General features: G+C 42.0%; 1 protein-coding gene across 2 annotated transcripts in view; it reads right to left on the bottom strand.

Moving 5' to 3' along the window:
• BMPER (BMP binding endothelial regulator) overlaps window positions 1–17,072 on the bottom strand; it is a 230,473-nt gene that overhangs the window by 57,231 nt on the left and 156,170 nt on the right. The window contains exons 12-13 of one of the 2 annotated variants that reach the window (XM_004418836.3): window positions 16,028–16,357; window positions 10,265–10,601 (exon numbers count right to left, since the gene is read on the bottom strand). In XM_004418836.3, the coding sequence (XP_004418893.1) occupies window positions 10,265–10,601; window positions 16,028–16,357 (667 nt within the window). The remainder of the gene's footprint in view (window positions 1–10,264; window positions 10,602–16,027; window positions 16,358–17,072) is intronic. The other variant, XM_087435327.1, reaches the window with a different exon arrangement.

The following is a 17,072-nucleotide window of genomic DNA, read 5'->3' as shown; positions in this document are numbered from 1 at the left end:
AACCTTAGTAAATGAGGAAAACAGAAAAGACAAAAATGAAACCAGGATTGAGATTAATTTAAAAAATAAAATCCATGCCTGAAGTTCTGTACACTTTAGAAATGGGTCGGAAACGTGCTCTTAGCTGTCTGGTAACCACTGGCAAGAGTGAAAAAAAATTCAGTCTCCTCATAGGAGAGAATCTTGGGACTTCTTTCAGAAGTTTGTAAAACTTAGTTTGCACAGAGTATTAACTAACATTATTTTCTGCATCTAAACCAACAACAAATGAGGAGAAGGAAATTGAGCAAGAGAAAACTGTAACAAGAAGATGTAAGTTACTAAAAAGATGTAAATGTCAAACAGAGCTTAGAAGCTCCCTCCCCTTTTCAAGGGTCTGCTAGTAATGATGCTCCTAACTGCAGCTAATACCCCAGTAATAACCTTGAATCATCATGTATAGGTTAAATTGTGCTCAGATACTACTAAAGAAGGCAAAGAATATTGATATGAAAAAGGTTGAAATTTTTTTTTTTTTTTTGGTGAGGAAGATCAGCCCTGAGCTAACATCCATGCCAATCCTCCTCTTTTTTTGCTGAGGAAGACTGGCCCTGGGCTAACATCTGTGCCTATCTTCCTCCACTTTATGTGGGACGCTGCCACAGCATGGCCTGACAAGTGGTGCCTCAGTGCGCACCCAGGATCCAAACCCCGTGCCGCCAGCAGCAGAGCGTGCACACTTAATCGCTATGCCACGGGGCTGGCCCCTGAAAAAGGTTGAAATTTGGCATACATTCTTTCTTTTCTTCTAAGAAAAACAAAACAAGATACGTGATCTCCTCAGTCTCTATCCTGTAAAGCACATTGGGGATGAGTCTAATTTTTTTTAAGTTCAGATAAAATATTCATCTTAGAGAATTAATTATCTCTTCTTCACCTCTCCCTCTGGTTCAGTATTATCAATTGAAATAATTTGTGAAGAGCACATTGTGGAAATTTAATTAATTCCCAAGTAGTGTTTGTTTTTATTTGCTTTGTTTTGTTTTAAGAAAAAGCATCAATTTCTGTGCAAGCTAGGAAGAAGTTCTTCCAGATGGGTCTAGAAAAGACCATGGAAAATAAAAGAGAAACACTTCTTCAAGTACTGGCACCAGATGGAATAGGTCATACAAAAGACAAACTACATACAAAACTGGTTTCTATTTCAGAGTAATAAAATAATATTAATGACAAAAGTGCCATTGACTGAGCATTTGCCATATGCCAGGCCTGGAGGAAATACCCACATGGAGTGCCTCCTGCAGTCCTCACAACAAATCCTCATAGCAGCGTGATAGGTCCTTCCATCACACCCCTGTACACATGGGGCATCTGGGGCTTCAGCAGGTGAACTAACCTGCCCATGGCACACCATTTGAAGAGCTCAGAAGTTAACAAAGATTCCAAATCTGCTTCATAACTGTGCCACACTCATTTTCTACCACTCTACCAGACACTTTATTTTTCTTAAATTTTTCTTTACTTCATTTATTCATATTTTTCCTATTTAGTCATTCAACATATTTTTTTGAGTACTAGGAAACACTTGTATTTCATGCACCTTCTTAGGTGCTGGGTATACAATAATGAACAAAACACATGAGCTTCAAGGAGGCTACAGTGTAGTAGTGATTTTAAAAAAAACAGACATTTACAATACATTTTTAATGCCTACAATGATAAGGGAAGTACAGAGCGCAATGGGACCACGTAGTAGAGACAGATAGTCCAGACTTGGTGGAGTTACATCAAACTACACAGAATCGGCAAATTAAAAATGGTAAAAAAAAAAAAAAAAAAAAAAAAAGCAGAGTGTTGATATTTTACTTTCTATCAATATTTAAAGAACAGTATATCTAAAGATAAGCCAAAATTGATTTCTATGTATAGTAGTTTTCTATAGCTGTGTAACAAATTTAGTGGCTTAAACAATAAATTTTGTGGTTTAAAACAACAGACATTTATTACCTCAGTTTCTGTGGATCAGGAATCCAGGCATGGACACTGTTCAGGATCTCGCACGGCTGCAATCAAGGTGTTAACTGGGGCTGTGGTCTCATCTGAACCTCGACTGGGGAACTATATGCTTCTAAGCTCACGTGGTTGTTGGCAGCATACTCATCACTTTCTAAAAGCATCAGTCATGGCAGCCTCTTTTCTGGTCTTCAAACAGGCCACACTCGTGCCAGCATCAGGGCCTGCCCTTCCACCTGCCCGTGATGAGCCTCCTCACCAGGCCTTCCCATCCACAGTGGACCCCACTCAAAGGACAGCTCCTTACAAAGGCTTTTCCTGTCCACCTAATTCAAAGTTGGCTGCAGCCCAGCCCACCCTCTCACATCACCCCATTTCCTCCATTACTCCTCACAATTGGCAATGACCTTGTTTCTTATTTACAGTTTTCTGCCCACACTAGACTACCAGCTCTCTGAAGGAAGAGTTTTTGTCTCTCTTGTTCAGTTCCAAATTGCCACACCTATGACAGTACACGGCACATAGCAGGTGCTCAGTTGAAACTTGTAAAAGGAGTGAATTCAGTAATTAATGAAATCCGCCTCCAAAAGCTCACAGCAGAATCAAGATCTTTAAAAACCTGAGTGGACAGTCATAGACTCTGAGAGCAGCCAGGCGGCTCTTGCCAAGTTCTCTGAGAGAGACCCAAGACCAGGTGTCCTGTCAGGCTGGCTGCTCAGGTTCCACGGGTGGCCTGGAATGAGTCCCCTCACCTCTCGGTGCCCCAACTAGCTGAACAGTGAAATGAGGAAAACACTACTCATGTCAGCTTCACTCTCATGGATGGAAAGGACTTTACACCCATAAATAGTGAAAATATAATGAAGTTACACCAGACTGCCTCCTGTTCACCAAGAAGTAATCAAGAAGTCCCCTAAGCAGCCAAGAGAGATGCTACAAAATAATTAGTGTTTTACCTGCTACAATGACACTCATTCAAATCAGTGTTCAAAAGCCTCATCCCAGAATGTAATTTTCTGAGGAGAAACACTGCAGGATTCTAGGAAGTTAATGCTGAAAATAAACTCAAAGCTAAAATTAAAACCAAATTGAAATTACATTTAACCTTGAGCCAGGCAGGTTGTGTAGTGAAGAATTAACCTTGCTTAAAGAGAGTCTGGCCTTGCCTTTGGCTGCTGGGGGGTGATCTCTAGGCCCCCGGAATGTCCCGCCTGACAGGAGTGTCTTTTTTTGGCCTGGGGGCTTTGCCCACCAGACACCCTAACAATGTGATTTATGATGGGGGGTATGGACCACATGATAATGTCTCGACCTCCAGAGGAATTGGAGACTAAAGGCATGAGCATAACCTCCAGAAGAGGCTGGAGACTAAAGGTCGGCCACACAGGCAGCAGGTGATGTAGTCCCAATAAAAATTCTGGACACCAAAGTCTCAGGTGAACTTCCCTGCTTGGAAATACCCCACGAATACTGTCACACATGTGACCAAGAGGCATTAACGCCAGTCTGAGACTCCATGGTAGAGGACAGTGGAAGCTCCATGTTTTCATCTCTCCTCGACTCTGCCCTACAGCATCTCTTCCGATTTTAATCTGCATGCTTTCCCCGCAATAAACCACAACCTCGAGGGTAACAGCATTCAGTGACTTCTGTGAGCCCTTCTAGAAAGGGTGCTTTCTCGACCCTAAGGGTGGTTTTGGGAATGCCTCCAAACCAGTAGTGTCAGAAGTAAGGGTGGTCTGGTGTGGACTGGCTCTAACTTCGTAGTTGGCTAACTGTACAGTTGATCTAAACTCTCCTTAGTGGTTAACTGCCTGTTAAGATAGGTACAGTTTTCTTTGTTTCTTCTTTAAAGGATAGCGTTTGTCTCTTTTTGATATGAAAATTTAAACATGAGAAGATTTTACATTTGGATAAAATGATATCCCAGCATCCCCTTTCCTTTTTAAGAGTACTCATATCATTTTTTCTGCTTTGGCTCCAAGAAAATTAGACTAACCAGGAAGAGACCTTCTGAGCTGAAATCTGGCAGCTAGAAGGCAATTGAAGGCCTTTTTTGGCGGTCACTTTGGTGGATCGAACAGGGAAGAATCTACCTGTGGCTAGGGTGAGGAAGAATGAATGGAAAGTTGAAGGGAAACCACAATAAGGCTTTCGTTCCAACCTAGCAGAAGGCTCAGGGCCAGGGACAAAGCAGAAGGAATGTGACTCCTCAACAAGAATGCTAAGTGCATTGCAGAGGGCCACTTGGCCTTGGCAAGATCACCCCGTTGGAGGTCAGTTGTTGTGCCTCCGTGGGAGGAGGCTAATTTGAGGTCCAAAGCCAACTCCAAGAGGCCAACACAGAGGCATCTGTGGATCAAAATATTGCATAAGAAGATGGCAAGGCCAAGTACTAGCTAAGGGATAGAAGAGGAGCTGGGACATCCAAGTGGCTTACAAGTAAATTGTGAGTAGGCAGAGGTAGATGCTGATATTCAGAGCCATTGACAATCACAGTAGTCGATTCACGCAGAAGTGTTGACAGTTCTTGGAGCATCAAAGGTGGATCAGGCTCTGCTCGCTCTGACTAGTCTCTCCTTTAAAAGGACAGAGGTGCACGCACACTCTGACTATAAGTGTATAATTGAGTGTGGGGATAAAGACCTAAGCTGGACTTGGAATTGGAGGTAGCAGGGGTCACAAGTAGATCAGAGAGAATGAAGATGAGAGACAAGGTAGGAAAGGAGGTAAGAAACATTTCCTGAGACCAGTCCTTCCAAGGGTGATGCTGGGTGAAAAACAAAAGGGTAGAAGACATTTGCCATTCCCCAGTGAACCTAAACTCCAGTGCTGGAGAGAGACAATGGCAGTGCAGTATAGTATATGTGCTAATGATGATAAACACAACCAGCACATCTAAGAAACTAAAGAAACGACATGTAGAGGCCTGGGATGAAATTTGAACCATAGCTTTAGCTTGAATCAATGTAGAAAATGAGGGCATCTCAGGCAGGGGAATGACACGGACCCAGAGGCAGCAATGTGCATTGCATATTTAGATACAGTGAAAGGAGTAGCCTAAGGCAGAAGTTAAAAATAAAGGTGCTGGGGGAGGAGCTGATGAGTAGGGAAAACATTTTGAACTTTAAGGTTGGACTTGTAAGGGCTGCAGTCTGATAGGTGGTACAACTGAGGTGTCTACTGCCACTTGGTGTCAGCATACCTTAATTACAGATTCAGAGTGACTACTCGTCCTGAATGTTTAGTTTGCCAAAGGAAAAATAAAAAGGGAAACCTACAATGTCACACTTTAAAATGAACAACTCATTTGATTTAGGACTCTAGTTCTAATGGCAATTTGAGACAAGTCATTAAAAGATGTAAACAGAAATGTTCCAAGCATTTCTTCTTTGAAGCAAGGGAAGATTGACTTATTTTAATTATAGAATAGCAGTTAGCTTTATGTGATTTTCTCATACACAAACACACACAGATAAAGTCTGCACTCCTTGCCTGGATCTCTCCTCTTGCTTTATAATAAATGGTTAGTTTCCTTTACAGGATAACACAAAGAGGGTCATCCATGAAGCCTGTGATCTTCCCCTGGAAGGGAGCCACTGGTAATCCCAGGAAGCCAGTATATCCAACACCATGGTGCTGTTGGAGTTCCAATTGTTCTCCTGCGCTACCTCCCACCTCCTACCTCCCAGTACCTCAGCGGGAAGGACACATCTGTGAATCCTCTGGCATTACTTCAATTCCTTACAGCTGTAAAAACCACTGCGTGGAAAGAAAAGAACATTTCCTAGACTGGGAATCCCCAGACACTTTCCCAAACTGAACAAGTGAACAGAGTTTTCACTTGGTGAATTATACCCCATTAAGGAGAGTGGAAAGAGGAAAACTGTCCTGAGGTGGCTGTGGTCTGTAAACGTCTGGGCTTCGCTGCGGTTCATATTCATTTTTCCAACTTCTCTGAAATGTGGGCCTGCCCTGACTTAACAGGCCTGCTTTGCTGGCAAGTTATACTTACTTGCAAACGTTTCATCCAAGATTTGGGTCTGAGTTAGAGAAAAAGCCAATTGCTAGTGTTTCATCCACCAGCCCAAGGTGTATGGGGTCTTCTCTTTCCCCAGTTTGGCCCACACAGCCCATCTCCTCACCTCTCTCTGTGCCCCCAGCTACCTAAAGTTGGTCTTGTCAGTATGGCCTAAGTCCACAGTGGGGAAGGGATTTGATATTGGCCTTTGTGGTGGGCATCTGCCTAATCCTCCTGGAATTCTCAGTTGGCATCTGAGACACAAATAGAGAAGGCAACTTGAGGCTGGGAGAGGGATGTAAAAATGAGAAACGAGAACAGAGATGCAAGCACACTCAGCACTTTGCCCTCGGGGGGCGCCCTACGTTTGAATCCAAACGATTTCACATTAATGTCTCCACAGCATACTACCTCGCTAGCTACCAGGAATTTCTCCATAACACACCAGAGAGGGATCATGCAAACAATTATTAAAGGGGATTATCTAATTTAAGGACAAGTCAACTAGCAGCCTTAGGACTTAAGGCACGTTATCAATGCAGCCAGTTAAAATTTTTATGTGATTCATAATTAAATTATTTTGCACCCAAACATATTCAATTAATTAATTAAACCAAACTATGCTGATCACAAAGATTTTAATTAAATATTACATTTTTACACCAAATGAGGCCATGGTAAGTGGAACTGATTTGTCAATAAAAATTAGCAAAACATAAAAAGTTTCCCAAAAAAGAAAAAAAGTCTTGGCTAATATGTAGTCATTTCTTATTCATTTACAAAGTTTTTCAAGTTTTTAGACAATAGACAGTTTACTATTAAAAATATGGAACTGGGTAAAAGACCAAAATAAAATTGGAGTTTTAAATCCTAGACATCTCAAAAGTAAATTCTAATTCAGAGAAATTAGAATTATTATTTTGACCTTATAAGAAGAGCTATCTTATGTTTATAGTAGGATTTGCCCTGTGGAATTTGTCATATGATTAAGGACATCCAGGAGAGGTAACATTTCGTCAGAGAAATATCTTCTTTGCTCTCTCCTTTTTCTGTTACAAACACAGTGACGCTTGGAAGTTTGCATGTGTATGTTATGCAGCTTTATTCTTTGTCCTTAAAGGAAAATACAGATATTTCTTTGGAGGATGAGGAGAAAATGAAAGGAATCAACTTCATATTCAATTTATGTATATGACCCTCCACGATATCAACGCAAATCTCTTTAGTCCTACAAGAACTCATAAAAAAGGTCACAGCCATGGTCCTGATAGTGTTTTCAGGTTCATTTTAGAAATTCTACCAATGATATAAAATATACAGGTAAAAATTTCTTTGTGTGAAATGTCACATAATTGCTAGTTTCTTCCTTATTCTTTTCAATATTATTTAAATGTTGCACAATGAACATCTATTATTCTTATAAGACAAAAACAACAAATTTTTTTTAAAGGATTGCAATGTAGTCTTCATTTACACTGCCTCATTTAGTGTCATGAAAGACAAACGGTTCATTTTCAAATTGTCCCACAGATTCATCAGTCAGAATCTATCTAATCAGTTCTCCACATTGAGAGCAAGAGAAGATACCGACAATCAGAAAGATAAGTGGCTGAGCCGGGGGCAAGATTCTCCATAGAAAGGAAGGGACACAGGACAACAGCACATCGTGCCAGGACTGCCCGTCCACCGTGTGCCAGCGTGGCACTGTCCATTGACCTCAGTCCTCAGAGGAACAACCACCAGGCAGTTACTGTCATACCTGTTCTATAGATAAAGAACCTGAGCTCAGCTAGCTACCAGGGTCACACAGCTAGAAAGCAGCAAAGCTGAGATTAGGGCCAGCCTGCCATCACCCAACACATTCTCTGTCCATTGTTTCCTAAAGCCTGCTAAGGTTTAGTCCTTGTTGGAGATCCCCTGAGAACAGAATTACCTTTCCATGTTGACCTTGTTTATTTTTTTTCTCCTGCCACATGTGTGCTTGGAAGAAAGGAAGAAACCCAGGATCTACCCAACATTGGCCACCCTCACTTGAAAATGCAGGAAGATGCGCCTCTCGGTTAGGAAGTGAGATAATCAGCAGGGTGCATGACAGGCAGGATTGTCCAGCTCTACCCTCCTGAGCTCCCCTGTCTCTTCCAGGAAGGAGTGGCTGGCCGTGGAATGGTGCTCTGACACTACACCATGCTCGGCAGAACACGAGCTCACCTCCCACCACATCCCACCCTCCAAACCTCAGTGCACAAAGATCCCAAGAGTGTTCTTGTAAGCTCCCCAACTCAGTGCATCAAGCCCGTTACACAAACAAGCGACCCCTACTAAGCTGCTGTAGCAACTTTCAAGGGAAGAAGGCGAGCATCTGCCTGGCCACCTAACAATTCCAGTTCTCTCTGTTCATGTCAAAGTTGTTTCTCACAACTCCTGCCAAGGGGCTCATCATATTCCTGCTTGCAGTCCAGGGATCATGATACAAAATAAATCACCAACGGGAAAAGAAATAGAAATTTGCAAAAAGAGACTAATCTCTGCAGGCCTGCTCTCCAGTTTTTGTTTTCAACACATTCCTTTGAAATGGGATAAAAACCAAAGGTGTAGACTGCTGGGGCCCTGGGAGAAGTACACTCTTTCCCTTCTATTTTAGACAGAGAAGGGTCCAATCTAAATCAGCAACAGGGGTAGAGGAGCTTCCAAAGGAGCTCTCGTTAATCATTTAATTAATAGAAGATACGATAGCACCAACAACTATAGGGCACTTACTACGTGCACATCCTGGTTGAGCACATGAGTTTATACTCATAATCTCACTGAATCTGAATGACAACTATTCAAGGAAGGTTCTTCATTATCCCCACTTCACAGATAAGCAAAGTGAGCTTTAGAGAGCTTAGATAATTATTCAAGGTTGTGGAGCTGAGCTAGATTCTTAGCCCTGGGAGACCCAAAGTTCTTAATTGCTATGCTCTACTGCTTCCCATCAGGCCTGCAAGTGACGGGTATTTAGATTCCCAATGAAGGCTGGTTTGTCTGTCTAGCTGCTTAACTCACTCCAACGTCTTACATTAAGATCTTTCCATTTCAACAGACAAGGGTGGAGTCAATCTAGGTGGTGGCACAGAGAGGAGAAAGAAGAGAACCCAGAGAGTTCAAATTATAACAGGAAAATGGCTTGAAAGAGCTCAATGGATGAGTTGGAGCCAAATGATTTGGCAGATGCAGCCATGTTTAGGGATTTGTGATGACAGGGACAGTCCTTTTTCCACCCCACTTTGAATTTTATCTTCTATGTCTAAAGATCAAATTAAAAAAAAGATCACATTTAATGATAACTAAGGGAAATAAACTGGTGGCAATTAAAGAGTAAAAATAACTTCTCTGTGGCTTCAGACCACAGGAGTTTTCTCATTTTAAGAGGCACAGGCAAATCACTTAAATAGGGCCTTTTGAGCTGTGTTCATCTCATGTTTCCTCCCACACCCATGGTGGTTAAACTTATAGACAGCCATAGCTTTCGAACTCATGGAATTGTGTAGTAAATGGAAGTATAACCAGGCCAAACTCATTGACTCACAAATGCAGCCTTGCAGCACAGAAGTCAAATGCAAGTCTCCTTTGTAACCAGTTGCTTTCTATGGAACGGGGTTAATCAGAGTTCGAAAAGTTTACAGAATTCAAATTCTTCATGAGAGACCTTCCTTCCTCCATCCTCAAGCCCTGTTTCTACTCTCCACTGACTCTGGACCCAAAGTCTCATAGTTGGCCAAGACCCAAGGAATCCTTTCTTCACTGCCTTGTTTTCCACATGCAGATTTGTTTTGGGTTAGACGATGAGGCAGACTTGAACTCTCCCTCACTCAAATACCCAAAGGCAGCCAGAGTGATTTGAGAGTCTCGCCTCTGCTCTATACCACTACGGTTTAGGCTAGAATTTGGGAAGCACTGCTCAACGTTAGAGTCAAGCTAGCACTTGGAAAAATCCTAGGTGTCACCAGCTTCCCAGTGAACCTGCAGACACAAAAACAGAATCAACTACAGGAAATAGCTCTGAAATACTTCCTGTAATTTCCTAATTTGGGACATGATGTGGAACTGAGTCAAGACAAGATCAGTCTCAAGACAAGAAAGAAGTAAGAGAATTTACCCTGTGCTTCCGGAGCCCCTGTCTTGTATACTGAGATTTGATACACTCTGTTCCAAGGTCAAGTCTATCCTTGGTCTGTAACCCAAACCCACCCCCCAGAACACTGTACTTACCAGTAGAAAGAGGCATAGTCCACAGTTGAGTGACAAGTCTGAAACTCCCAGGATTTGAGTTTCTGGCATTCTCGATGGGCTCGAAGCTTCACCTTCACTGTCCCTTGACACAGTTCAGGCACTGGTTTTCTCTGGGGTCTGTTGCAGAACTCATTGGACTCTACTCTCCAGGACTCGGCAAAATCATCCACATCAAACTTGAAGTTTCCATCTCCGCCAATTAAGTCATCACGCTTATGTCCATTGTAGTTGCCACAAAGACCACAGAGCTTGCCCTTGAGATGAGGAGCAGCCATGACTTCTACAAAACTGTCTCCATCCCAGGATATTTCCAAACCTAGAGGAAAAGGAGATCAACCACTCTTGAATCCACCAACGATTCCCAAGTGTATATATCCTTACACAGTATATATGACTATTCTCTAACATGCAACACTGTGGGTCTATTCAAATTCTTGGTTATTTTTTATTTTTATTACGAGGTTCAACCCAGAATAAATGACAAACTCTTCTGGTCAGTTTTTCTTTATGTCTCAAGTGTGTGTTGGAAGCTTTCCTTACTGTTCTCCTGGTAATACCCAGGTAGTGCCTGAGGCCCCCAGTGAATGGATGAACTAGGTACCAGTTCTCTAGCATGAACACTAAGAGAACAACTACAATAGGTTGATGTGCATTTCTGCCCTAGGACTTCTCCTTATTCATTGTCACTGTCTCCTAAGAGTGACAACCACAGAGAAAGTCTCTATTTAACAGAAAAAGAGAAAGTCCCCCCATGTGTGTGTTTTTTTAATCTTACCCTCTTGGGTTTCTGACAAAACCTAATCTTTCGTTTAGCCTGACCTGAGCCTCTGGAAAGAGTGACATGACTCTCCTCCTAGAAGACTTTTGCCTTTGTTCCTGAAGTATCAAGAAAAGGCTGATGAACAAATGTTCAGAAGATGCTCAGAAGTTAGGGGATAAGGTGGTGATGGGAAAGGAGAAAGATGAGGGGAGGGAGGGAAGAAGGGAGGGAGGAGGGATTGGATCTTGTCTGGATATGAAATGGGCATGAGGCAACATCAGAGTGATGTAAGATCAGTAAGAAACACCCAGAAGGAAGATTCTAAAGCCAATATTCCCTAAGTTTGGGTATGATCCAAGAGGAGAGAAGGCTGGCCAAATAACGTTCCTGTGAGTAGGCCACACAACTTCCACAAGAAAGAGTTACAGATCCGCTTTAGGGAGAGTTATTGGTAGAATAAACCAGTGGTCTAAAACTAGATTTCTAAAGATATAAACAGAAAGGCCCATATGGAAATCACTGTATGGTAAATGAAAGGAATGGAAGCATTCTTAGTCCAAGGAAAATGGTAGAGAAGATTTCTTGGTTGGGAGAAGAAGCTGGGTTCAGATAAGCAATTAAATAGAGTCAGGTAAAGAAGCAAGAAATAAGGTCATAAGAAAGTCTCTCTTGGGAGTTATTTGGTGAAGAGAAGACAGTGATGGGACACGGTGATCAGAGAAAGAACACACCGTTACAATACCCAGACACTGGGCTGACCTCCCATGTGTGTACCTCTGTGAGAAGATGGTGTCAACTCTGAGAACCACAGCTATCACATAAAATGATTGATGTTTCTTCATGCCCTATCATCTAACACATCATCTGGCACATAGTACGTACTCACTAAATGAAGGAATTAATACATTGCAAATTGATACACTGAATCTGTAAAGCCAAAGAAATCGTGAATTTCATGCTTGTTAAAACACTGAAATAACAATTTTTTTAAAAGACAAGCAAACTATAATATGATTTGTAATATACTCTCTAAGGTATAGAAGAAACTTGATCTCACAAGCCTGTAGCCAGGCAGCTGCCCAGCAACAGAAATGAGAGGAGAAAATCAATTTCCTTCAAGACTCTAACTTTTAGAGCATAATTCCAAAGATTTTTTATATTGCAAAATTTTCCAAACTACACACCTCTTTCCTAGACGGCAGGCTAATACTATTCTTCCAAGTGTCACAATGGTTGAGAATTTACATCCAAAGGAACTCCAACATAATTACTGACAATGATTTAATAAATCTGAGACTTTGGGCAACTGAGTTGGTGGGAATTCAACTCACAGTGAACAAGCCAATCATTGTGTTCTTTCTCTGTAATGGACTGATAGTCCATGCATGCTTGGGAAGATGTAGACCCACTGTGTTCTCTGTAAACTCTTCTCAAAATTCTTCACACCTCCTTCATAAAACATGGTCCCCAAAGTAAGAGAATAATTTGTAATTCTCTCTCTTTTACTCCTCTTTTCTTTGTTATTATTATATTAAAAGGATTTTCATGGACCAATGCTAGGCTTCACATTGTGGAGGGATGACTTACACAACTACAGATGCCTTTATCTATGGCTGTATCATATACATCTGTGTTTTTTTACCCTTTATATGAGTAAAATCTATGCAAAGTAGATTACAGTAGTGAAGGCAAAAAATCTAAGTTGTCATTGAAGAAATTGCTCTTCCAAAAAGATATTTTAAATAGGCATCTTATGAGAAGAAAACATTGTGGAAGTGTTTGAGGGGCTGGGGTTACTCCTCTCTGCCGCTGGGATGTTTCCCAATTCTCTGCGTGGGAAATGGGGTAGAAATAACTGGCCGAGTCAGAAGGCTCAGGCTGAAGCATATGTCCCATCTGGGGCTGTGAGCAGCAGCCACATTCCTTCCACTGTAGGAAGAGCCTTCCAATTTTCCCTTCTCACCAGTGAATGTTTTACCAACTTGTTCATCACCCTTCAAATGTGTGACCTGGCTCCGGTCCACTAGTTTTGGGGGGAGGAGAGAAACTGTTGTTCCTGTATTTTGTGGTTGTTTTTGTTTGTTTTGCTTTTTGGTTGTTATTGTTGCTTTTGCTGTTGTCCACTTAAAGGGGAGAGGAGGTGCAAAATCTGTAGTCATATCGTAATGATGCTTAAAAATGGGTGGCTTTTCGGTTCAGATTTTACACCGGGGTTGGGGGGGCAGAAATACATATATATATATATATATATATATATATTCTCCAGGTTCATCAAGTGCAGAACTCTACAAAAAGCAAAATAAAAAGCCACACTGCCACGTGTTAATGCTTTCAGGTGGATCTGACGTAACCCTTCCAGGTAGAGTTGATGAAGTGAACAGATGTCAGAAAGGAAATATTTTTAAATTATTTGCTAAGTGCTGAGAGTGGGGGTGGGGAGTGTGATGGGGGTGGACAGTGCTTTCTCGAGCTCCTAAGCCTCACTTTGTGCCTGCTGCACTGCCCTTGTTGTGATTAGGTAAGCAGCTACAGACTAATTCCACCCAAGCTACACGGCCACCTGTGCTCCTCTGCCAAACGATTCCATCACGAAGCGCTGAGTCCGTAAACCACAGGAGCAAAGAGTCTTTCCTCCCCGTCTCCCACCCTCCAGCTGCAGGCTTGATTTAAGCTGTTATTTTGAAGAAAGTGTCCTTTGATCATATGAGCTTATAAAACAAAAAAAATCTATGGAAGAAGAACACTCCAAGGATAGATATACTGTGACATTTTAAATAGACAATCAATAGGTGATAAAAAGAAACTATCCCTAAGGGGTAGTACAAACTGAGATTGGTAGACCAGAGTGGAAAAAACTATTGTCTGGAAATGGAATTGTTCCATTCAAAGGATAATCTCAAAGCAAGTTTACTGCCCAGAGGAATACATTTCTTCCCCAGGAAGCAGAAAGCTTGTGCGCTTCGCGTGCTACAGGAAATTGTCCAGCTGGGTATTAAGGGCGCCACATAAATTACTTGCGTCGCGGTAAGAGAGATGGAAAAACAAAAGAAATTGTAAAACTGAGTTCAAGGCCTAGAAGAGTTAAATCCACTAATCTAATTACGGTATTTATGATCTATTATTGTTTTCTTAGCAGCTTTATCCTTTTGCTCATTTTTACATTTGGAATCCTTACAAAGAGTACACTTATTCCATAAGGTATTACCAGCTGTAAGTGGAACAGTATCGAACCTCCTAGACTGTTAGCAATCTTCGAGTATCCAGGATCCCTTTGAGGATTGGGCTATGGTCGACTAATAATTTCCATATCAGTATAATCCATTGTGTTCAGCTGGCTTGCAAACAGATAGGCAAGGTGCTTCTAATTAGTGCTGTGTAATAATGGGTCATCTTGTGCAAATTTTACTGGGAACCACATTGCCTCCTTTAAAGGAATGAGCTGAGGCCTACTTCTGCAGAGTGCCACGTCATTTGAATAAAACAACAGGTGTCTGAATTTTCTAAGGAGAACTAATCCCCCTAAAGTTGAATGAATAGAGCTCTTCACATCTGCCACTTTCAAAGTGAAGAATGGGAATCCTTCCCTGTTTACACAATGTTCCAATACATTAATATTTAACATTCTCTCATTGAAACCACGTTATATTCTCTAAATAAAAGCTCCTTGGGCTTATCCTTGGCTTATTGCCTTTGTTTAGCTAAGCTGGCATTCCATAGGCTCAAATCAATTTATCAAATATATTTTTGCTTGAATTGAAACAATTAACAAGGTTCTAAAGGTACAGCAGCGAATGCTCACTATAGTCCCTCAAAAGTGCCTGCTCTATCAAATGTTTCTCTTTTGGATCCATATTGTCTAAAGGAACTGGAACCCAACTGATGCTTTCACATGGTTAAATTTTCATCAACGCAAAAAGCAAGAAATATGGTGACTTCTTTAAACACGACGCTTAAAGAAATAGCATACGCCAGGAAAACATGCAGTCCAATATCCAATTGACAAAAAATATGCATTAACCAAAAGCAGCATGGAAGGAACCACACGTGATATAATAAAATGTGCAAATGAGCTGAATTCATTCTTTAGAGCTGCTATTGAAGGATTGATTCTGCTTCTAAGATGCCTCTCTTAGGTAGCATCTCACAGACAAAAATTCGAGCCTCACTGTACCCCTAGGAGTAACCTACTAGCAACCACGAACAGCTTGGCCTAGGGAGAATGTATCTGCCCATGGAGTGGAAATACAGAGTCCACTGGGCCTCAGGCAACATGGGATGCTGAGAAAGGGCCTCAGTGACCAGTTCCATGTGCCCAAGGCTGGGGGAAGCGCTTTCAGAGCACTTCCTAAGCATCCTCCAGTGGGAGCCAATGGTTCTAGCCATCAGCTCAGCGAGCATCCTTCCCCAGGGTCAAGAATAGACAGACTGCTGGTCACAGGGTTCCATCATCTACACTCCCATGTGCACACCCACACGTTTGCAGTTTACTTCTGAGGATTCCCCCCTTCTTGGACAGATGCTAACAAGGAAATACTCCTTCTCACAGATGTGAAACTGCACATTACTGGCTCAGCTGAGAGAGACACTGACAATTCCAAGCTGGACATCAATGGCCTAAAATAGCAGCAAAATATGAGAAAGAGGTTACTTGGAGAGCACACTGCTATTTTTGGAATGAGGATGGAAAGATGCTGGATGTCGTCAGATTTCCAGACTGGTGTGACTGGCGTCAGATTGCCAGGCTCCACGGTGTGCAAATTTCTCCAGCTATTCTGTGGCATCTTTGAGATCTCCCTTCAAAGCCCCGGTGAAAGGGGATGAGGCAATGCCTGCAGTTGGAACACCTCTCTGCCTTCAAGTTTTCCTATACGGAGGAGGAGGAGCCACAGCTCCTGAGCACTCAGGTGGTGTTGCTGTGCAGGTTGGTGAGGTAGAGGGAAGGGCCAGAGGGACACAGAAGCGATTTGCTTCTGGAAGCCCACCTGCTTTGGTCGTCACTTTCAAGAGGTAGCCATCCAGGTCGATGTGAAACTGCGGCGCCTGGCAGGGTAGCGCGATGCGCGAGCCGTTCCAGCGCACGGTCAGGTGCTGCTGGAGGCTGACGGTGCTCGCGCCCAGCACCAGGTCCACCGACTTGGTCCAGGAGAAGGAGCGGGTCCTGCGTGCATCGTTCTTCACCAGCACCTGAAAGGGCGAGGCAGGGGAGGAGCAGTCTTTCGTCAAAACGTACTGACATGTCCCCTGAAAGTTAAATGTCCGTCCGTCAAAAGTGTTGTAGTGGGGATCTCCGAATACCGTGCAAACGCCGGGCTCTGCGGATGAGTGAGAGACAAAAGCAGGGTCATAAACCGAGCGCAGGACTCAAAGAGAAGTCAGGGGTCCCTGCAATAAACCTGGAAGGGGCACCTGCCAGGTAGGGGAAGGTCTTAGCAGAGATGCACTAAGAGAAATCAATTTAAAAAAAAAAGTTTGGTCGTTTTACAAGTTTGTGCCCAACTTCACAGGACATGTAATACTTCTGGTGCTTTTGTACTTAAAAGTTATTTATAACACTTCTGAATTTTTAAAGCATCTCTATTTTGGAGGCTTGATACGCTTCTGTGGTCTTAATGTAAGGAATGGAGAAACGGACTAAGATAACTTTGTAAACAGAACTGACCTAACTTCATAACCCATATAAACAAAAACAAAATAAATTAATTAATTATTTAAAGGCAGCAACATAAGTGACAATACACCAAAACATTAGTGTTATTTTCATTTAACTAATTCAAAAAATTTGGAAACATGGTATTCTAAATGTTACTTATGGTTTTAAACAAAAATATTATATTCAACACATATACTTACTAAAGACAAATAAATAGGATTGCCAAACAGATACATGTTTCATAACGTTAGGAACCAAGTACTGATAAGGTTAATAGTCTCTATGTGTTTTATAGAAATACAAAGTTCCTATATTTTGATCTGTGTATCAAAATTTAAAGTTGGATAAAAAATAAATTGTAAAAACCAGCATTTAGT

The sequence above is a fragment of the Ceratotherium simum genome, chromosome 1 (assembly GCF_057802395.1).
Source record: "Ceratotherium simum simum isolate JZ-2026a chromosome 1, ASM5780239v1, whole genome shotgun sequence".
In the NCBI taxonomy this organism is placed as follows: domain Eukaryota; kingdom Metazoa; phylum Chordata; class Mammalia; order Perissodactyla; family Rhinocerotidae; genus Ceratotherium; species Ceratotherium simum.
The sequence above is the reverse complement of the archived record's forward strand: the minus strand, read 5'-3'. Positions and strand labels throughout refer to the sequence as shown.